At 39.0% G+C, this 24301-nt stretch overlaps 1 protein-coding gene across 2 annotated transcripts; it reads left to right on the forward strand.

Annotated features, from left to right (window-relative positions):
- Positions 1 to 18459: 18459 nt before the first annotated feature.
- cnr1 (cannabinoid receptor 1) lies at positions 18460 to 22793 on the forward strand. 2 transcript variants are annotated; one of them, XM_068577732.1, is made up of 2 exons: positions 18460 to 18908; positions 19712 to 22793. In XM_068577732.1, the coding sequence occupies exon 2, from the start codon at positions 19757 to 19759 to the stop codon at positions 21164 to 21166; it is 1410 nt and encodes a 469-aa protein (XP_068433833.1). In that variant the 5' UTR covers positions 18460 to 18908; positions 19712 to 19756; the 3' UTR covers positions 21167 to 22793. The 2 variants fall into 2 exon arrangements, with proteins under 2 accessions (XP_068433833.1, XP_068433834.1); XM_068577733.1 differs by having other exon boundaries at positions 18460 to 18903.
- Positions 22794 to 24301: the final 1508 nt, after the last annotated feature.

Here is a 24301-nt window from a genome sequence, read left to right on the forward strand (position 1 = left end):
CCTGCAGGTTTGTTGTTGCTTGAAAACATTTGTATTTTTGTCATGAACTGAGCTTTTTGTTTTGTTGTTGGTGCAATTTACTAAAACATGATCTCCAGAATCTCTCCTTGACTCTGTCTCGCAGGTTTAGAGATTATTAGTCAAAGAGGCGGTCGGAGAGGTTTGGAGAAAAGTAAATTAGATTTGGTGAGGGGGCAGCTTTTGTCACAGCTAAAGTCATTTTTCATGTGGTATAGCTGCAGGACTGTGTGCTGCTGCTGCTGTGCATGAACATGATGGGAGAGGGGAAAAACAAGATCCTTGCTCACATACATTAACTTGTTGTTGTTCTGGGAAACAGCAAGAGCGAAGGGTAGGAAGGGTTGCTGTGCATCCGATGAGGAGCTGTGCAAGAAACAGGACTGCAGTCTGAATGTTGACACAGGAATGAAGACTTTGCTCTCCATGGAGAATCTGTAAAGTCTTTTTGGACTGCAGTGCTCCCTGAAGCAACTCTCACTGCCAAGCCAACACAATACACTGATGAAATATCTTTATATTATTGATATGCCTCCACTGCGCTCGACACTCGTTTCGCCCCTTCGATCTCTGTCCCTGAAGCTCTCTCTATATTCCCTTTCATGAACAAACGGTGATGAACACAGCCCCATTTGAAACCGCAGTCCATTCACCAATTGGCTGATGCAGATCCGTCTGAAGTGCGACACTGATGCGTAATCAAAAAAAAGGGCAGGTATGAGACATAATAAAACTTGTAATTGTCGAGCTCTGCACGACTAATTGTATTAATTTATTCCTGCGATGCTTTATTATCAGAGCTTCAGATGCACTAGCCACAGGTAATCACCAATAAATGGCTAATATTTCTATAAAACTGCCATATGTGGTGAGATTGACTGGATTGATTGCTCCCTATCAGTATGTGCAGACAGAGAAAAGAGTATCACAACTCGTAGTTCAAGTCATGAAATGTTTATGAGATTTCACAAATCATCACTATCTTCCACATCAAACTTTTTAAATATCGTCTCTGTTATACAACATTAAATAGGAATCTACTATTTTTTTTGACACAAATTATTCTCAGGACTACTGTCAACAATTCTCAAAGGGATTATTTCTTTGTTATAAGTAAATCCTTAATTTTACAGTTACTTATATTGGAATGAAAGCTATAAGCTGAATGTCTTGCTAGTAATTACTTCGGATGCAATGTGATGGAATTTATTAAGACTTTATGAAGACTCTGACTTTAGGAATGTAATAATAGTGTGAGTATCATATTATTAGTATTATAATCTCTATAAACAGATTCTGCATTCATATGCAACAAGACAAGATTTTAGTGTTCGAAGCGTTCTGGTTTCTGTTTGCCGGCTGCGTAGTGTTGACTAATCCTGTTTGGATTGCAGGCTTTGGTTGAATGCAGGTAAATAATCTGTGACGAGAGCAAAAGAAGCAGAATGTATTGTCTGAAATGCAATGAGGGACCCCACTGCCTATCATCTGACAATGATTCAACCTGTTTATCAATTTAAAATGAGCTTGTAGACTGCCTCCCTGTTTGTGTGATATCTTACAATAACACAAGCGATCAGTGCGCCTGCACAAGCCCTCTTTGTTTGTTTGTTCATGAGAAAAATATAGAATATGGACATGTTTGTCTTTTAGGCCAAGAAAGACAATCACCAAAGGGAAGGACTTTTCCTGGTCATGTTTCTTCTCTTCACTGCTTCTGTTGAACCTCGAATCGGATAGCTTGCTTTCCGCTAATTTCAAAACAGGACTTTATTCCTGGAGTCAATTACAGGCCCATCTAGGTTAAAGCGAGGGGGACCAATTTGGCCGTTCCTGTCGCACTGCCTCCCATCTGCTTGCATAGAAAACCCTTAAAAGGCATCAGCAGAAGTGTTGGAGGCCAGCGCAGCTCTGCTCAGCCTCTACAGCTGTCACCGCAGGGATCTGTTTGATTTCGTTGAGCTCCGCCTCCGCTCAGCTTCCAGCTACACTAATGACAAGATTTGGTGTCGTTGGCAAAGTATTTGATAGCTGAGGATAAGGCAGTTAGAGTGGAGGGAAACTCCGAGTTTCATTGAGCCAACAGTGTGTTCACTGCAGTCGCTGGTGAGCTTTTCAACTCCCCACATACAGACTCTAACACTTTTCTGAAGGCCTAACACAGATTCACATGCAAATGAAAACATATACCAGCGTCTTTATTCTGTGATTTCTCCAGACAGAAAAAAAGACCAATAATGAGTCCTATTTCACGCTGTTGGATAATGTAAAGCACGATCCACACACACACACAAAAAGAAACCCACACACAGTATTAAGATATTACAAATTGCTTTTAAAATTATATGCCCCAGAAAGACATTTCCACTTTAAATTAGACTTGCCGCCTATTTGGCTGTGAGGCTGTAGAGAAAAAAAGATGTCGGAAATTGCTGCTATTTGTAACAAAGCATTTTTTTTTTTTAAATCCAAGAGCAGAAAACGTAGACAGGATTTTAATGTGAGGGGTGTTTGTAATTGATATAATGAAGCTCTGTGAGAAGCTTTTAAATTAGAGCTTAAGCAAGGAGTGCAAAGAAAAGGCTTTGTGCAACTGCTGCACTAGCTCTTTGTCTATCTGAGCAGAGGCAACTCAAAGCTGATCGGAGTTTTACAGCTTTACTTTGTTCGGATTTGAGTCTGGATTCCTCCGTCACACCAAAGAGTGCCTTGTTACTGGGCTCTGTGTTGTTCAGCATCCGTGGAGGTTTAATATGGGACAGCATTAATGAATGTATCCTGACTCAGAACAATTTGGGATTACTACCTTCCTAAAACACCAACTTAATCCTTCAGATGAAAGGTCATATATTATACAGTCAACGAGCTGTTTCCAGCTCAGAGATACTCTCAGATCTCAAACTGTTGTGTCACACTTTCAGATAGCAGCCGTTGCATGCTGTTTGATGGTGGATCAATGATTTCACCCCATCTGAAGCGAAAGCCGAAAGTGCACTTGTGCACAAGGGATGCATGATAAAAAAGGATAAAAATACAAAATATATTGCAGTTAAATTAATATATATATATATATATATATATATATATATATATATATATATATATATATATATATATATATATATATATATATATATATATTGTTTTCTGACTTTATTATGATTTTTCTTTTGAATACCTAGATAATTCATGTGTCACATCAGTGGTGGTACTTTATTTGTGGTTTAGTCTCTGAAATTTAATGGTCTACTTAACCTTTGGGCTGCACCAGCTGCTAAAAGGCAACATGCACTGAATGCCTTTGGTTGTCAACAACAAGGCCGCGTGAGGGATGAAGGTTATCATTCAGTGTTCATCACTGCCTCCACAAATGAGTTCCTCACTATCAGCAGTTTGCAACTCTCCTCTCCGTCTTCTTAGCTTCTTCCCTCTGACAGGCTCATATTTGATAAGACCCGTCCACTTAATGTTCTGCAACAATAGAAAATAACAAATGACCGTGATAAACCAAAAAGCCAGAGAAAGTTTGCAAAGTGCAGATTACATTCAATGACAACATTAAGGTCCAAGTGCAAACTTTTTCTTTCATTTAGTTTTCATTTGTGCTTTCTACAATATCTGCACATGGCAACTGTATGGATAAGATATGTGGAAAGATCATACTGTAAATTTTTTTTTTTTTAAAGCAAATAGTGTTTGCAGGTGTGTAGCAGAATATGAACTCTGGCATCCTGCAGGAAGGTTTGACACCCTGCACACCCTCACGTTTAGCACAGTACTTCTATTGGCACTGAATGTTGGCAAGGACATTGTACCCAAATCATGATGTGAAGAATTGTCCAATATGACAGAAGTCCAAGAGATACTGCACTGGGGTATCACCTCTAACCGAATAACATCCCCAGCTCTCCTGAAGAGCAGCTTTTCCTCGAGCTTTTCTATGTGGAGCATCATTGGATGAGACAGTTTAATGGGACCAGACAGTAAAGCTCAGACCTGTGATCAGAGATCACAAGCCAAAAAGGTTGGGAACCACTGCAGTGGTGACAGACCAAGAACGGAGTATTCACAGTATGAAATGTGTTGAGCTTGGCTGTTTGTTTTTGTTGTTAAAAAAACCTTTCCCCCCTATATATATATATATATATATATATATATATATATATATATATATATATATATATATATATATATATATATATATATATATATATATTGTACCATAAGTTATATACAAGTGACATTTATGGTTTGGTACATGAGAAAATTCAAATAGCATTTAAATAGCTCAGATGAGCACCAATGAGACCTCGTCTGAATTTTCTGAACTAAAACCCTCTGTAACTTTGTTCTGCTTCACTTTATCAGTCAACCTTTGCAGAGACAATGTTCACATATTGTGCTATGATTTGGGAGAAGTTTAGACCTTAGAGCTGCATCATTTTAGAGAAATAATTATCCTGAAAGTGCTTTTCTTCTAGGCGGACCTGAAACCTTATTATTTTTGCAGTGTGTCATCTTCATTTACTCTTAACCTGTAACATCTAGACTGATATTTACACATCTGAACACAATCTCACATGTACCGTCTTTTATTATAACACCAAAAGTATTTGAATAGCCTTACTGGTTGCAGAGATACACCCTTTTTAGTTTGGTTATGATATTTTCGAGAAGAGGCCTAAAAATAGGTGGGTTTGATGTGGTTAAATAGTCTGCAAGTATAGTATGTATCTTAACTACTGAATGTATTGGCTGGTTTACAGAGGGATCAAATAAGGTCTGTACAGAGATGAAAGTAGGGTCACACATGAGGGGATCGGCAGACGGTGTTTGTATCGAGAACAGATGCAAATCAAGCCGAGAAAGCCAGGGGGTTGAGGCTCAACGTGTCGTTGATGAGGCATGTCATGGCTGCATTGTTGCCCTCCTGAGGTTTATTAGTGAGAGGGAGAAGAAAAAGGTGAAAATGGTTCCAGAGGGAAAGATGTAAGAAGACAAATAAGGAGGAAATGGGGTTATATATCTAAATACTTCCGGTAGAGACAAGGAGCGAAACATGAGGGTTGCTTTGTGTTCCTAAAGTTAGTTTATAACCATTTTTTCTCTATTTATTTTATGTATATGGTGATTTTACCAGCTAAGACTCTGAACAAACCTCAGAATTCAGAATAAAGTATTGACAGCCCCGTGCTTTATCCCCCAAGTTGGACTTGCTTTAGATGACAAACACATCAGAGCTGCTTAAAGCCCCAAATCTGTAATTAAAGTATATGATGCCACCTGTTAGTATCGGTTTGTTCGTGTACAGACATTTTTTAAAGCTCACTTGAGCTTTTCAAACAACAGTAGCATAACACTAGTAAAAGTTGGTATGCAGCCTTCTCCTTTTAATAAATACATTTCCACGCCATGACAAATAATTCCATTGAGAAGTAAACACAAGCACGCGTAAGTTTGTTTTTCTCTGTATACTGCAATTACTGTGAATCTTTCATTATAATGATTAACAGCAACATTTATGTCACAGTTTTTAGGTCTTCATTTTACCATAAGATAAATATGAAAAGCCATTTTGAGAGAGGATTACTGTATTACCATATTTCATAATGCAAGAAGACTAAATACGACTTCACTGGAATTATATTTATTTGGAGAATTAAGTGCTTAAGTCCAATTGTCTGTTATAAGCAGCATAATAAAAACTAAAGCCACAATCCATATACAGTAAATAGAAGAAAAGAAGGTAGATATAAAAAAGCTTCTTTAACTGAAGGAAACACTGCTTCATTTTTCAGCAAGCAAACTATTCCTTAACATCAGCAACCCGGCCAAATTACAAACAACATTCCCCTTGATAGTTTGCCTTCTCGCCCCTCTTTCTTTTCTCTTTTGGTAGCCTCATTTAACTTTTTTTGAATAACAGAATAGCTTCAAAATCCACCAAAAGTCCTCAGCATCAACACAAATACAGTTTGTGTTGTTGTTTGAAGATTTGAAGGTTTGAAGATTTGAAGATGAATGTTTTCAATGTATATTTACAACCTTTATGTTCTGCTATTTTAGGAAGAATAAATAGTATGTTAATAGTCGGCCAGTTATTCAGTAATAGCTACATTTTTATATTAATAATAATGAAGAAATATATATGTCCAGACTTTTTAAGCAACGTACCTCTTTCAGACAATTGATAAGGAGAAACTGTGGTGCCTTAAAATTGCCCTCGCATTTTCCTTTTCTTGATTTTCTGTTGAAAGTCCTGACAAATGAGCACCCTTGAGTTTGGTTTTGACTCCTTGTCAGCTCAGGCGGAGCTCTTTAATTCATGTCAAACCTCCTCCTCTTCTAATTTAAAAGAAATAAGAAAAGGAGTCAGTATTTTGACAACATGGTGTGTTTAAACATTCTGTAAAATATGTAAATAGCACAAGGGAGAGATGACAGCCGTCCCTCACCTCCTCCAGCTTGTCTGTCAGTCAACATACTCAGACGTCTTCCCACACCAGCTTCACTCAACATAAACTCCCTCTTAAATACCACACCACCCTCTGAAAGTATATATAGATGATGAACATGGATAGATAGATAGATAGATAGATAGATAGATAGATAGATAGATAGATAGATAGATAGATAGATAGACAGATAGACAGATAGACAGATAGACAGATGTGGAGTGCCATGGTTTGAAAGTCGAGCACTGATCAAGCTGCAGTATTTGAAACATTGGGTGAGAATGTGTAATCATTTTATCTTACTTTTCAAGATCTGAAGTTTTATTCCTTCTCCAAAGACCCATTTTCATATTTAGATTCTTATTTATTGGGATTTTTATTTGTGATAGCAGCAGCATCCCAGTTCCACCCAAGGAGTAATTAAGATTTCTTCCTCTCTTATCTTCATCTGAATTTCAGGAAAGGGAAATCTGATTGCAATGTGGATGTCGATGGTAAATTAAATCTGCCTACATAAATCACAGCGTAGACGCTAAGTGAATAGTAATGACGGCTGAGAAGATGTACCCAGGCTGTGGAGCATTAATACTTAAAAATGTAAGGAATAGTTTTCTTGCAGAGAGTTAGATGAGAAGATTGATACCGAGTTGATAATTCTATGGTAAAAAGGTCTCCAAAACCAGTAACCAGTAAGCTTAGCTTAGCATCATGACGACTAAATGGGGGAAAACAGCGAGCCTGAAACAAAACAGACTACCGTCACCTTTTCAACCACTAAACTAACTAACTATTAAAACAAACTTCTGGAGACAGAAAGTGAATGAGCTCATCATCCAAAATGTCAAACAATTGTGTTAAAGTGTGGGTAATAGATTTTAGAAACATCTTTTGTTTTATTTGTTGACATTCTCTTTACTTGCCTTACATGCTCTGGCAAAAATATATTTTTTTAAATCTGGTATCTCTGTCTGTCGCAGGACTGTATTGAGACAAGCTACCTACCTGTGTTCCTGCACACACGCTCACAAGCCGCTAGCCAGACAGCTGTAAGTACTAACAATAGCCATGTTTTTTGTTTCCAATTATGATGATAATTTGGGGATCGTGGTTTTAGTGACTTTCTCACTAGATTAAGTTTGCACGTTCTCCCGTGGCAGCAGGATTATTCAGATTCCTCCTACAGTCCAAAGACATGTAATGGTTTGTATAATGGAACGGACTCGAGCTAATGCTGCTAGATACTTTCATTGGAAAAGAGCAGACAACACTTGGCTAGGGTTTTTTAGTGGGACACTTCTTCAAATTTAGCTTACTCTTGTTGGTTTCTCTAAAAGCTGCATTAGACAAACTTCGAAGTGATTTGTAACAAGAGCAGCGTCTCATCCAATATGCTGACATATTAAACATTTGCTGTCTTTTCCCAAATCTAATTATGGAGCTGGATTGGAATAGCTGGCAAACTAAAACTGAAACACAAAATGTCTCCCCACAGCACTGATTGAGAGCTTTGTCAAGAGACACCTGGTCAACAACAGCAGGGCTGTGTGCATTTTGGGGGTACTAAACTCTGAAAACTACCCTCTCTGGAACATTTTTGCGGTTGCCAAAGTGCAAAGAATTACCATGTTCAGATTGGAAGCACAAATGTCCGAGTGTGTCTAGAGTCAGAGTCAGATAATCACTGTGTTAACACTGGTGTATGTATGAGTGATGCAGAGGGATGTGATCATATTAGGGAAGGGGCACGGGGAATTTGTTTGCTACTTGAGAAGCATATTGATGTGGAAATAGCTTCAAATGTGATACCTGCCTTTAAAAAAAAATGTGAACACCCTTTGACTAAGAAAACAGTATCTCTTTGCATGGGAAAAAAACAGCAATTCAAATGCGTCTACTTGCCATTCTATTTTTTATGTATTTAGGTTGTGCTGGGAAAAGTGCAAGCCTAACCTTCGTGTTTTCATAATCCTGGCTGATGCTCTGATATTTTAATACACAGACTTGAGATTGACCTCCAGTCAAATTCCAGACAGCAGAACTTCAAGGGCTTTTTTTGAAAAGAAGAAAATCTTTTTTTGTTCGTGTTTGAGCGACAGCTAAATCTATTCATTTCTATAATCAGTTTGGATATTGACCCGATGAACACACTGTGAAGGTTCAGAGATATTGATAATGCTGCACTTTTTATCAAGTGAAGATCTCAGTCTGTCTTTGTAAAGCTTCTGCTGAAGCCTCAGGGGTCCATACTGTGAATGACTGCAGCCCTTCAGTGCTCACTCTTCATGCTCACATCCGGACTTATGCTTACCCAAAGCTACTGAAATATTGGCATCAAAAACTCCCCACCCAACCTCAGGAAACACATGTGGGAATGGGGGACAGGTGTCTGATCTTCTAATTTAGCTATAAATGGTGTATGCTAGGCTAACGTTCGCTAGCTATCGTAAATCAAATGAGACAATTTGTGTAGTAGATGGAATGCTAGCGAGTTTGTGAGCTAAGGAAGTGTTGACAGTCATGAGAGATTTTGTTGATTTGAGTCATCTTAGCTGTAATCCTTGCAGCACTATCTAGTTGGCTAACGTTAGCTAACTTAATGTTAGCTAACCACCACATTATAGTACTGACAGGAGCCGCGATCGCGCAGCAATACGATTTGAACCGTGTCAGAGTTGGAGATGCAAGTGGGGCTAGCTAAAGTTGTTATGCTTACAAAATGTCATTCTCTCACTGTTTTAGAAAAAGCTCCTGGATGGATTACAGCCAACCCAACTCCTCGCACTTAAAAGAATAAAATAAATAAAATTCCGAACCTCTGCTTTTTTAGTTATAGCATTTGCTTGTACTTTTACTTTCAATACTTAAGTACATTTAATATCAGAAAATTACTTTTGATACTTAAGTAAAGTAAACATCAGATACTTTAAGACTTTTACACACATAGTATTCTAATAGGTGACTTTCACTTTAACTGGAGTCATTTTCCAGTAAGGGTATCTTTACTTTTACTCAAGTATGGCTTTTGGGTACTTTATACACCACCATACCCAAGCTTAGACTCGGTTCAGATAGCAGATGTTTACAGTTGTTCTTTGTCTCATCTTCTTTCCTCAAGAAGCTGTAATGCACCATTTGTGCGCAGCTTAGTAACACATGTCGGCTCACAATGTGCTTGGCCTGGATTATATCCACTCCAGCTCTGCTGTGCGGCAGAGGAGGATGCACCTTTTGGATGTCCCTGAGATAAGTGGCACAGAACATCTTGTTATTGGCCTTTCCTTTTTTATATGCAACAATGTACTGTTTGTTGTGATGTCTCTTCTCGTGGAGAGACACCACAACAAAAATGATTATGTTCTCTCGCTTTATCTGTGCTCAACCTTGGGTGTGTCATGTGACTAGTCATTTCAGTCCTCACTGGTTGTCATGCCAACAATATATCTGAGGCAGTCGTTCCAGCTTAGTAGTGGAGAGATGGGATGTTTGCACATTTCATAAGGCGGCCTTGAGGCAGGTACACATACAGTAGGTCCAATTCTCACTCAGAAGGCCGCAAAGTTTCTCTCGTCCAGGCTCTGACCTTCTCGTACCTGGACTACAGTCTGCTGGCAGGTCTGCCTGCGAGTGCCATCCGACCTCTGCAGCTCATCCAGAATGCAGCAGCTTGACTCGTCTTTAATCTAAATTCACCCACACCATTTTGCTCCTCCGCGCCTTTCACTGGTTACCGGTGGCTGCCCTGCATCCGCTTCAAAGCCAGCGTCAATGTGTCCCTGAGCAAGACACTCATTTTGGAACTATATGCTCAATCACATCCTCTTCTTCAAAGTCACTGTCAGACTGAATTTTCATAAAAGTGACCCTCACATATTAAAACTTCTTCCTCGACATTATCATCAAAAGCTTCTCTCTCTCCCAAAATCTCTTCCAACATCAATTGCAAGGCCCTCTGGTCAGAGCAGCTTTTGGCCCTCTTGATCAGTTGTGATACGGATCCACACGGGCAAAGCTATAGTTACCCAATTCACGACTGGGATGGAGTGAAAGCAAATCCAGATTGGTTCCTGCAAGACAGATGCTAAAATGTCCGGGGAAAGTGAGAGCAGACAGGTGTCGGTGCTTGAATTGAATTTATCAACAATGTTACAACCTTCTGCGGGAAAGGCATGGGCATAAAAACTAAACACAAGCACACACACACACCTACACACACACACCTACACACACACACACACAAACACACACACACACAGCAGGCCCAGACTGGACAGAGTAAAGGTACACAGGACCTACAATGTCCACACTCTTATTAGCCCTGGGTCCTGTATCCAGGACCCTATGTAATATAAATGTGTAGGCATGGGGGGTGGAGGGGCGGTGGTTGGGTGTACAGTGTGTGCTCATTGATAATGATTTCTGATTTTTCGGATTCACAGAAAATGAGACACAGCCAATGAGTTTGAGTTTAAAAAAAATAAAAATTCTTATAATTTTTCTTTTGATAAAAAAATGTAAACTGGTCCCGCAGACCCGAACAACAACTGTGTCCCGTATCCATGGATTAAACATGAATACTTACATGTGATACTTTTAAAAATTCTGATCTACATGCAGCTAATGTCTTGGGCGGTAACATTTAGTGAGTTGGAGACTCATTTTTAGTCCAGATGGGATGCATACTCCTCAGTGTGTCCTGGGTCGGCTTTAGGTCTCCTCCCAGTCAATCTTATCCAGAGCACCTCCACACAGGAAGAGCCCTGCGGGCTTTCTCACCAGCTGCCCTGCTCATATCTGTTCCCTGCTACAGGCTGACACAAAGCCGGAAAGACAGCCGGTCAGTCTCATGACTTTCTGAAGACTGCAAGATAGCTGTTGCCTCCTCACCTGGATGGGAAAGGCAGCTTTGTTCTGGGAGAATTGAAAACTTGGAGGTGGTGATCTTCATTTGAACTGTGTCAAGCTGAAATGCAAACTGCTTCAGTGCTGTCAGGGTTATGGCCCATTGAAGCCAGGAGGACAACATATCTGCAATCAGCAGAGAAGCCACATACATGTCATTCAACCTCTACATCCCTACTTAATGACCTTTCATTTATATGCTATCATATTGTTTATATAAGATAAAACATAAATTAAGTAAAAGTCAAATGGGATGTTTACACACAACAACAAACTAATCAGTCAGATACATATCAGACTAAAGAATCTGAACAAATAAACTATCTTCAGACTTTAATCTCCAAATGTCTATTATTATCAGTAATTTGTGAGTATTATGTTCCACTTGTGTTTCATCCACATTGTTCTACTTTTAAAGGAAAATACATTTTGATCAAACATAGTTTTTGGCATCATTGGTGAAGAAGATGAGAAGATGTTAAATAATTTTACAACCAGCAGCTGGTGAGCTTAGTGTAGAATAAAGGCTGGAAACGGGAAAACAGTAAGCCGGGCGCTGTTTAAAAGTTAAAAAAAAAATAAAAATACACGTCCACCTGATTACAATGTTCAATCCAGAAAAAACATAAATAAATTTTAGGAAGACGCGCTTTCTGCAAAGAAACAGTCCTCCCTCCCCCACCCCATCTTGTTAAATTAAAAACAGTCAAGTAACACAGCAATCGTTCTGTACCTTTACTTTTTATTAGTTGCACACATGCTTCTTTCATTAGCATTATAGGATTTGCATGCATGAGGCCGAGACCTGATATGGGGAGCTATGCACCTTTTTTATGACTCCTGATATTCAGCTTAGTGCAGCGCGTTCACCCAAATTAATTGTTTTGACGCTTGTAAAAGCACCACCATCGGTGATTGCCGTTATTGTTCAGAAACTAATGTATTGGACAAATTAATGTTTGGCTTGATGATGATAAACAAAAAGTCAGTGGGTCATCAAAGTTATGACACTTCGTCAATACCAATTGTCATCGAAATACATAAAACAGAGAAACATTTCACTCAAAACCACAAATGCAAACCTAATGGGGCCCAAAAGGAAATGTCCGGGATCACAGAAAGCTATATATATATATATTGTCTAGGAACTATGAATGTCTGTTCAAAATGATCTACCAATCAAGCTCAGTAGGATATATCCTCTGGGGAATTCATGGCGATCAATAAAATACAGTAATTGTTGAGATATTTCAGCCTGAAGCTGTCAGACACACACCAACATTGCTAAAGAGCGGCAAGCAAGGCTGAAAAAGGACAGTTGTAGTAACAAAAAGCATATACAAATGTTTAGTTTACATTGAAAACATAGGACAATAGCAGTGCAATGTTATTATTCATACATATTTTATATCTACCTACACCAAGATAAATATGTGTAGGAGGCGATACATTGACTGAGCTTCCCTTTTAAAAAACCTTTTCAGTATTCATTTAGTTCATTGAATGCTGTTTTGTCAACCTGTGTTTGTATTTTTTATTTTTTCTATGTTTTATTGAGGGCAAGATTGTACATGAAGAAGAGTGCTCAAACACAAAATATGAAATTAATAAAAGCATAAACAAACCCGGTATTAGGCTGACGCCATTTGAATATGGGGTGACCTTCTGAAATCACAAAGGCTTTCAAAGGGAAAGAACTAACAATGGCAACATCCCCAATAATTTGATACACAACATGGTGACGCCTCTTCTGCAGCCTCAATCGACACAGATGAGATAAACAATTGATCCCTAACTACTATTTTAAAATAAATCCCATCTATTCATCACAAATGCTGATGATCAAGTTGTTGTTGTTGTTTAGCATAGTGCGCAAAAGTTCCATATAGTCGTAGTTCAGCATAGACTGTGATTTGTTATAAACCAATGGTGCAGCTGCAGCGCTGCAACATGAACACACAAACACAAGCAACACACAAGCTATTTATGGAGCGCTATGGCTTTGTCACTATGTCACACAGAATTATGAGCAAGAGTCACATGTGAAAAATTAGCTCTAAGTTACTGAACTGCTTACTGGCAACAAGACAAAAGTATCTGCTTATTGTACATGTGGCCTATTTTCAGATTGGGTTGACTTATGCACAGGCTACGTGGTACACTTAATCACTGGTCTAGCCTATTTTAAGGAGAGCAGCGATCTGAAGACCCGGATCAGCGGAGTACCGGTGGGAAACAAAGCTTACGTTTATGGTTTTGATTATTCAACCTTAGTTGGCTTCTTCTATTGATGAGGTTGTTATTGATGCATTACAAAGGTATCTGGAAATATCTGGCTCGGATTATGTCTGCCAGAGTTCCCTTTCCTGAAAAATCCTTGAATATGGAACAACCTGCAGGAGAGAAGCTCGTGCAAAATGCACGATGAGACCTGAGTTAACGCCTATCTGCTTCTCACATTACAGTGGCGTTGGATCTATTGTAATGTGATGGGCAAGGAAGTATGGAGGACAGAAAATAGCTTACGTATAAATAAATGCATGGATAAATATAGGAATGAATAAATAAATGCTTAAATAAATGTATGAATAAATAATTACAGGAATATATAAATATCAGTTATACCTAAACAGGACATGATTAAATAAATCTATTTCTACATTTCTGTATTTCTTAATTTATTTATGTTTGTATTTATGTGTCCACATGTATTTCTTCATTTTTATGCAAATGAGCTGGGGCGGTCCGAACCTCTGTCTAAAGCATGATTGGTCACAGGAGTGTGATCGCACCTGGTAAGTGCTCTACTACTTCTGCCTTGCACGTGTGGTTGAAGTGAACCGTTAGCAGAAGTCGTCGCTAGCACTAGCAACATGGCATTCTTATTACAAGCCATTTCAAATCAAATGCGATCTTCAGCAGACGATTGAGAGAAGCTCGTTGATAAGAACATGCTTCAGTTTCGGCTGGATAAAGGGGGCCACATCCCGCAGCAGGTCTGCTGGCATTCCTCTGCTGACGAGCAGAAGATGATCATGACTACGTATATTTATGTACTACATAAATGCATCATAGCATTTAAAAATGCATTTAAGACCATAATGATGGCAAAGTCTAATGGTGGTTTCACATTCAAAGCGTAGCGAATATTAGCAACACTTCCTGTGAATGCAGCATAAGTGCCTCATCACCCACATCAATCAGACTATATTTATTTAAATGTGTCTGCTGGCGGTAGTATACAAATTAATATATACTTCTGAGGATATATGTACTGTGTGCACATATGTATTATATATGTGTATATTTATGTTTGTGTGGGTAGATTATGATGTATTTATTTATACATTTATTTAAGTATTTATTTATTCCTGTATTTATTCATGCCTTTATTTATTTATACTTGAGCCATTTTCTGTCCTCCATAAGGAAGCACTTATCTCACTAAGTATGTGCACTAAGTCCTTCCTGAGAACAAGCAATCAACTGCAGCAACACCCTTCGCCAAAACTTAAAAAAAAGACAGTTTAGGAAGCCAAGAAAACTATATATATATATATATATATATATATATATATATATATATATATATATATTAACTGTAACTATCAATTCTTTGGACTTTGCTTTTATGATTGTAAATGCAGAAATCAGTTTCAAGGGGAGTTGGGTTGAGTCAGTCCTATTCAAGCAGTTTGGAATGAGGAGGAAACACAATTGCACAAACGACTGACCAACATAACTTGGTCATTGCGTCTGACAGTGTTTATACACTTTGTGGTATATTTTGATTTAGTTTTTTAGAAATGCAATTTCCTCTCAGTTAACATCAAGTGTCAGGTCAGACAGGTCACAAACATATTCCCAACTAATGTGTCAATTTATCGTTTCATATTGCAAGCTAATGTTATTTTTGCCAATTAATTACTTCATTTAGCGACGCAGCTGTTCAACAGGCAGTTACTGGAGGTAAATATTTATTAACAACTAACTTTTAAGGACAAATGTTTAGGCAGGCAGTGTTCAAGCATACAGACAGCTGCCATAAATGTATGGTTTGTTTATGGAGGTATTTTTCTCTCTATGCATAATAATGTGCTCAAATGGCAATAAAGTGGACCAAACAGACCAAAGGAGTCTGACATTTAGCACTACATCGATAGAGACGTCCTTCCTCTGACTGACTGCAGTTTTTATTTTCCTCCCTGAGCTCTTTCCTCTGATCCACAGACTCAAAATGAGTAACTAGAGGACAAAATGTTGTGCACCACAACTACAACGCAGATGGCCGTGAGCTTTGCTTGAGCCATCGCTCATTGCTCACTCACAGGTTAGCGTGCCAACAAAGTCAGAGAAAACTGTTACAGTACACCAGTCAGTTTGGCAAACCCTGCTGCCTAAAGTCTAAAGTCTAACTGCTCCATGTGGTGGATATTACAAAGTCTCAGTAAGGGGGATCAGAATAATAAGCTGATGAAATGCAAATGATGCTCAAACATTTTGTCAGGAACATCTTATATTTCCTTTAGCAGGTGTCGTCATGTTATGTGTGGAGTAAGACTGCATCATGTTGGATTGTAAGACACCATTATTGTGCTTGTTTTACGGCACATGGGTGAATATTTATGTGCTGCATGTCTCAACACACAAAAAAAGGCAATCACTCCCTTGGGTGTCAGTGAGGACTGTGTTGCAGGTCCCAGAGATACTCACAGAGACACTCACAGACACACATTCAGCTGTTGTCGGTTTCCTAATGGGTCTGAATACTTAATTGTAATGTAGCCGTAATAAAAACTTGCATATTTCAGCATGCTGTCAAATAATACAAGACAAGCTTAAGATAAACCATTACAAATGTGTAAGTAATGTTGTTGCTGATGCTACTTTGATCCAGACTGAAATATCTCACTTCTGGATGGATTGATTTTTCCCAGACAATCAAGTTCCCCAGATGATGATTCCCAATCACTGCGTACATCGGCTGTACTTTGTATTTCATGCTAAATAGCTCATTTTGCGATGATAAACAACACATGTCAGTTTTGACCCTTGTTTACAATTGTTAGTTTCGTTGTAATCCTGCAATTTTACAAGGATACTGACATATAATACACAGAGAAATCAATCATGGGGGTGGCAGTAATATGGATTTCTTCATAAAAGATACCCTCAATAAACGTAGCGATCACACTGTTATTTGACTTTCTGGCAAGACGACACGTACGAACCTATAAAGATAATTGCATGAAATGACTTCATCACCCTCCTGCTGACAATCCCAGGAATAGGAATCAGAAATTCACACAAAACCTTCAAGGTACAAACAATGAAAAGGTGAACTACAACACATGATCAAAACATTTCTCCAAGAATGCACTGGAGCATCAGAGACAGGGGCTCTCTGCTAGTGAAAGGGCGTCTGAGGGTGATGTTTTCCCTCCAGAGGTGAGAAAAGAAACTGGAGACTGGAACGTCATTACTTCAGGCTCACGATCCGAGAAGCCATGAAGAGAGGAGGTGAACCAGTGTTTCTCTCTTTCCAGTCCTTTGATGCTTTCTTATTGGAACAAAGCATTTATCTGCCTGGTACTCTGCACGAGATAATCAGTTACCGTGCAACGGTAACTGATTATCTTTTTTATTTTGGCCCGCTCTCAGGTTTGAATCAGTATGTGGAGCTCGGCTTATAGCCGGGCAGATCATGACTGTAAATAATGTGTTCTTTCTCAGTTTGCATGGAGATTTATGAGAATCCGCTCGGGGAAGATTTACAAGTAGCCTAACTCAGCTGCTCACTGTCAGTAGACAATTTTGCCAAAAAATGGGAAATTAATTCACAGAACTATCAGCTGAATAAAGATATATGTAACACAATATAAAAGATGTTTTGTTTTTGTTTTGTTTTTTTCATTTTTCTCATTTCCTAACGGCAAATGTCTCATCATTTTGTGAAGAAGAACACTCTGTTTATTTTCAGACTGACATGGCAACCACAGATGAGCAATATTAATAATTACACCTGTGTGGTGATGATGGTGGTGATGAAAAAGCAATAACCTCATTTCAGTCCTGCCGTGGCACAAGGTTTTCATGTTCTGTTCGGCAGAAGCAATCTGTGGCTGTGAAATGTCACATTAATGCATCTATTCTGATTTCATCTACGACAATGAAGCCACTCAACTCCTGCATGCCTTCTTGGCCTGGACCCTTTATTCTGCCATTGTGAGGAAATAATAAACGTTTCTAAAAATGTTAGACGAATATTGCCAAATAAAAATGTAAATTGGACCATTTATAATCAGTGAATTGAAACTGTTTTGATAAAGGCCAGGCAAAGGCTATCTCTTTGTTATTGTGATTTATAGCAGGATCTGACTCGTTAATTTGTTGGTGTGTAATCTGATTGAATGTCCGGATAACGAACTGCAAAGAAATTAATAAAGAAATGTGTATGAATCATCTTGTGTTGTCATTTCACTGCTCAGCACTCCTGCGTTTCATTTCTATGTGTTTAAATGACATTATTGGACTCCTAAAATTTCACTTTTTTATGGCATTTTCATCCAAACATATACACAGACTCACGTGTACTCCAAATAATTGGTTTGTGTCGGAAAATATCAAGTATGAAAAAACTATTATTAGCTTTTTTAGAGGGAAACAGACATGTGAGGATGATTTCAGCCCTGCCAACATCAAAATGATGAAGTCTGCTTTCTGTTCTTTGAGATTCTAAATTTTAGTCAATTATTCACACAATAAACCGAGATAGCAATGAAGTCTGCAACCTGCCTTTTGAATGCATGCACATGCAGAGGAAATGGAAAGCCTACATACAAAGTTACCTTCATGTGGAGATTTTATGGGACCAATGCAGCTTTTTGTTCCTGCAAAATACACATGTGAGATTCACAAATATGAATGAGGAAGACACAATGACCATTTGCATTTACATCTATGCTTGATCTTTATTTGGTGCTTTGTGCTGTGGTGATGCTGGTTCTTTGTCCGAGGCGCGCATTGTCTGATAGGAGGAGCTTTGGAAATTCAAATCAGATCCTTTTTAAAGCCTCCACCACCAGCACTGTCGTCTCCCTTGTTTCCATATGCGCCGCACTTGACTGCTTCAGGGGTTGGGCAGATAAAGCTATAGGGGAACACGTGACTGGTCTTGTAGAAGCGACTCTTCATAAGTGTGAAGACACACAGAAGAGGACTGGAGAGCTGGAGAGACGATGGAGCCCGCAGCAGCAGCAGCAGCAGCAGCAGCAACCTGTTTCCACAAAGCAGGAGCGCACTCCAACAGCGCGACAAGGCACACATAGACGTCTGATAAACTTATGATATATAGCTCTTTTTTGTTGTTGAAGAAACTCCTAATTGTGGTCATTGTAGTGTTTTCACATTTAAACACATGCACGCTAGTTGAAGCTCCTTTTCTGAAAAATCTGTGTTGGTTTGAGGACGCGCGTCTGACTTGGATTAACGCGCGACGGTTCAGGACGATTCTGCGCACTTGGAAAATGATGTAAGGTAAATAATCACTTTTCCTCTTTAAAACGTTTAGTTTTGGCTTTTGATATTGTTGTCTTTCCTCTGATTTTACTTTATATGATTTGTGTTGTTTGTCCGAGCCTAAACCTACGTGTTCTTTTTTTTAATGTATATTCATGAACTCATTTTTGCTTTTTGTAACCAACGCAAGAGAATAACTCCAATATTCTACATTGTTGATATATGTATTTAAAGTCTAATATTAAGATAACTTTTTAAAATCTAAATTGCGTAATAGCAATTATCCTGCTGCTATATACATTTTGAAGTAAATTATAGACTGACAAAACTGTTCGCGTGCATATTGTGCATTGTTTTACTCAGCGGGAATGAGCTTGTTTTCCAGTGTTCCAGTCAAGTACAAAGGAACTACATGGCTTCGTCTGAATCTTCACCTCATGAAAAATAATTCGACGTTTTTATCCTCAGCCTCATGTTTCCAGCTTTATACATTTGGCTGGTCTTGGAAAGAAAGCACTTAGTTGATATTGGTTTATTAATTGATGTGTATTAATAAGTACAGGGTGCATGATACAGTAGCTGTCAGAGACCAGATGTGACATATTTGGAAATTCTGTAAAATAATTAAAACCAAATCTACAGTTGTACAAAACTATATATGCATACATTTCCAAATATTTGCATATTATGAATATTATCTGAAATAGCACTTTTATATCAAAAGTGTGCACTGCTGCAAATTTCATTTCCTGTCATAATATGCATGTGATTCATTTTTAGGTTTTTCAAACATGCCTGAAATATTTGTCATTAATTTGTAGGTTGTCCCGGCATCTTAGACTGCAGTATTTGCTTCAGACACAGCCATGAAATCTGTGCTGGATGGTGTGGCGGACACCACCTTCCGGACTATTACATCTGGTTTACAGTATTTGGGCTCCAATGACGCTAACTATGAAGACCCCCTCAATGATGTAGACTTCAAGGCGGGTTTCTCTCTGCAGAAGCCCTTGTCTGCTTTCCGCAGCAACTCCTTCCCGAACAAACTACCTGCAGACGAGGAGCTCATCCTCAAGGGCATCCCTTTCTTCCCCACCAATGCCACAGACTTGTTTGGCAACCGGAGCACATTCATAGATGAGACTAACACTATACAATGTGGGGAGAACTTTATGGACATGGAGTGTTTCATGATCCTGACCCCCAGCCAGCAGTTGGCTGTGGCAGTGATGTCTCTGACTCTGGGTACCTTCACAGTGCTGGAGAACCTGGTGGTGCTCTGCGTCATCTTCCAGTCCCGCACCCTCCGCTGCCGTCCCTCCTACCACTTCATCGGCAGTCTGGCTGTGGCTGATCTGCTGGGAAGTGTCATATTTGTCTACAGCTTTCTGGACTTCCATGTTTTCCACAGGAAGGACAGCCCCAATGTGTTTCTTTTCAAGCTGGGTGGAGTCACAGCGTCGTTCACTGCATCTGTGGGGAGCCTTTTCCTCACTGCTATTGACCGCTACATCTCCATACACCGGCCTCTCTCCTATAGACGCATAGTGACACGGACCAAGGCTGTCATTGCCTTTTGTGTGATGTGGACCATCTCCATTGTCATTGCAGTGCTACCCCTGCTGGGCTGGAACTGTAAACGTCTCAATTCTGTTTGCTCAGACATATTCCCTTTAATAGATGAGAACTACCTGTTGTTCTGGATCGGTGTAACCAGCGTGCTGGTTCTTTTCATCATCTACGCCTACATATACATCCTGTGGAAAGCACACCATCACGCTGTGCGCATGCTCAGCCGCACCTCTCAGAAGAGCCTTGTTGTTTACTCAGCAGATGGGACTAAAGTGCAGTCCACACGCCCTGAGCAGACGCGGATGGACATCCGCCTGGCCAAGACCCTAGTGCTCATCCTGGCAGTGCTGGTCCTGTGCTGGGGCCCAGTGCTGGCCATCATGGTCTATGACCTCTTCTGGAGAATGAACGATGACATCAAGACAGTATTTGCATTCTGCAGCATGCTCTGTCTGCTCAACTCCACTGTCAATCCAATCATCTACGCCTTGAGGAGCAAGGACATGCGGCACGCCTTCCTCATCTCCTGCCATGCCTGCAGGGGCACTGCACAGCAGTTGGACAATAGCCTCGAGTCAGACTGCCAGAACAGAAATGCCAACATTTCTGCCAACAGGGCTGCAGAGAGCTGCGTGAAGACCACTGTGAAAATAGCCAAAGTAACAATGTCTGTGTCAACTGAAACGTCTGCAGAGGCTGTCTAATTGGCCGTCACGCAGCTGTAAATGTCATCCTCCCCAAACAATGCCATTTAACACAATAAAGCAGTGGTTAGAGATGCCAGAGAAAGAAATGCTCGACTTACATCCTCACAAAGACGCGTTAGTGGTTGCATTGCTTTACGTTGGTCTGTAAGTACATGGTGTGCCAAAGTGCCAAACCGTATTGCAAGTTAGGAAGGACTCGCAATTTGAAAGGATTAACAAGGACTATCATAGGTCTGCTGTTCACCATGGACTTCATTATGTCCAGTTACTTAAGGCATATTATATTTTTGTACTGTGAATTCAGGTTTTGAAAACAATATATCTTCATTTATGGGATAAGGGGCTACTGACATTTTTAATTCGAGATGTTTTACTGTATTGTTTAGACTTCAAAATGTATCTTGCACCATAAATATAACAACTCTTCTTGTCTTGACTTTCTATGGGATTCATGTACATGTTCAAATGAGTTCAAATAACTTTGATTGTTTATTTCCAAAATTAACATTAAACGTTTCATTGTATCTTCTGACATTACCCAGTGAGTGGCAAACTGTGTGAAGACATGTTAAGAAATGACCGGTGAATTCATTCATATTCAAGAGAAGAACAAAACAAGAAAAAACAAACTTTATCCAAATGAGATGGCAGTAAACGGATTCACATCTTTTAAGTGTCAAATAAGGAATGACATTTTCTGTGGCAGAGTGACGATCGTCCCTGTTGTCCATTTCTTTAACCACTTGCTGTTAGACCTATAGAGTAACGTGTCTTTGTTCAAATGTGTACCTAACAACTGTACAGTCTTTTCTTGCAAAATAAAGTATTCAAATCAACTCCTTTAGCTATACAGCCAACACAACGAGGACGACGACAACAACAACAACAACAACAACAACAACAACAACAACAACAACAACAACAACAAGCTTTTGGCCAAAGCTTGAACACATCAAAACTGAATTTGGATGCAGAGTGCTGGTCACTACTGTAACCAGCTGGAATAGTTTCTGAGCTGCTTTCATCAAATGTACGGTTTTATTGCCTTGTATGTGTGTGATTCCTTGTGACTTGATGATATATTTCCAACCCCAAGCCATTTGATCGTTGCAGTGAGTTGTTTTAGTGCTACTGTTGCAGGGGGGCATCATTTTGGAAAATAAAAGCAACCCATGCACAGGCCTAGTGAAGTACTTTTGGCGTAACACTTAATAAAAACATGTCTGCTGTTATTTTACTTATCTAAACAAAGAAACAAGGGTCTGTTTATTAGCTGGTAACTTGGATGGAAGTCTGTGTGTATGCTCTGTGGGGAGACTTGACAGCTGACCTTACAAAATAATCTGATACGATGTGATTTTTCTAATAGATGATGTAGATCTATCTCACAGCACAATTGTTCTGTAGACATTTATCTTGGTGTAAAGTTATCCAACTCGCTGTTTATCAGTATGCTTTGCTGCCTCTTGTATTATTCAGTATTGAAGATCAAAATGTCAACTGTCAAGTGGCTTCTGTACAGTGGTGGCATTATGAGGAACCTATGACTTAAAAACCACAATCAGTCAAGTGTCTTTAGTATTGCTGTTTTCAATCATTTGAATAAAGTTGCAGCTGGTTGTCATTCTGCCTACAGTTATTTGTGTGAGGTCACAGCACATATTGCTTTATTCATCCGACAGTCACTGATTCAAGAGGAGACTGGAAGGAAGCCGAGCCATGAACTGACAAAAATCTCGAGACATCCGTAATGTTTCAATGCCCCCTTGTGGAACGTTTGTCATGCAGTGGCAGCCTTTCGGAGAAAAGCCTATCAAATTCCTGTTGTTACTTCTTGTATCCCCAGTAGTGACAAATTGCAGGAGAAGAGCTTCCACTGCATCCTCTGACACCAACAGCTGCTCTGACCTTTTCATCTCTTGGCTTAGAGGGACAAGGGGAATTACAGCATATGTTCACACAGATGTCGACGGGATTTTGTTAATTTATTCAGCAAATACTCCAATCTGCGAAAAGCTATGAGGCAGGTTTACGCTACCATGTGAAAGTCTCAACAAGACCTTTTCTTGACGTTTTATATACCAAACAAATAACTGAGAGAGCAAGTGGCAAATTAATTGATAATGAAAATAATCTTTTGTTAAAGTGAATGAGACGAAGCTGCAGGAATTGTTAATGGCGTAGCACTTCCAAATCAAATTATAACACCATCATTTAACTTATTTATATTGTTCATATTGTCCAACAAATTGGCCAACACAGCTTGACGCTGCAAACTAATTACACAAAAAGTAAAGCCTAGGGAAGTTCCATATTATGATAGATCATATGTCTTGAAATACCACACATCCTCCTCCATTTTGTACAGTTCAAATATGTTTGTTTATCAGGGTGGTTGAGGAAGTGGTAATGGTGGAAGGGAAATGTCTTAAACTTTTGGTTGAGAGTGCAAATGGTGGGGTGTTGCTTCAAATAAAAATCTACAAGGCAGACAGTGAGTTTTACTGCGTAAGTGCCTTTGGCTACTACTTGGCTATTAGTCTTTACATAATTTATTTTGATTAATATTTATTCATCATACTAAAGCTTATCCTGATACCCCACTGCAAGTATTTGTTTTGTAAATTTGAATTAATTCATTCGTGAACCACAGACAATTAGTTGGCTACTAGTTCTACAGGTTTACTTTCATTTTCAATTTGAATATCAAATATTTTCATTCTCAGGCAGCATTATTATTATTTCTTCTGAGTCAAAAGTTTGCTATAAATTCACAACAATGGGTTCACATACAATATTTGATCTGTACTCTAAATCAAATGAGGAATAACAATAAATACATGCACACCAGCATTTTAGTTAATACCTCATATAAAGTAATTCCGTGTACATTGTAGTGCTCATATAGTGTGTGAGAGTAGTTTTGTTTAAACAACTAACAGTAAGTATTAAATAAAGTTAGAACGATTAAAAAAGTACTTTATTGCTTTTATTTAAACGTTGTAAGTCAAACTGAAACCACAGTGGTTTGGGGGGTTTCTAGAAACACGTTTGAAAAGGAGAACCATTTCAACGTATTTGGGAAATGTAGTACTTAAGTTCATAAAACGAGTTACATGATAGGGAATAACA

The sequence above is a fragment of the Clinocottus analis genome, unplaced genomic scaffold, assembly GCF_023055335.1.
Source record: "Clinocottus analis isolate CAN_PGR_092001 unplaced genomic scaffold, fCliAna1.0.p SCAF_15, whole genome shotgun sequence".
NCBI classification, from domain to species: Eukaryota; Metazoa; Chordata; class Actinopteri; order Perciformes; family Cottidae; genus Clinocottus; species Clinocottus analis.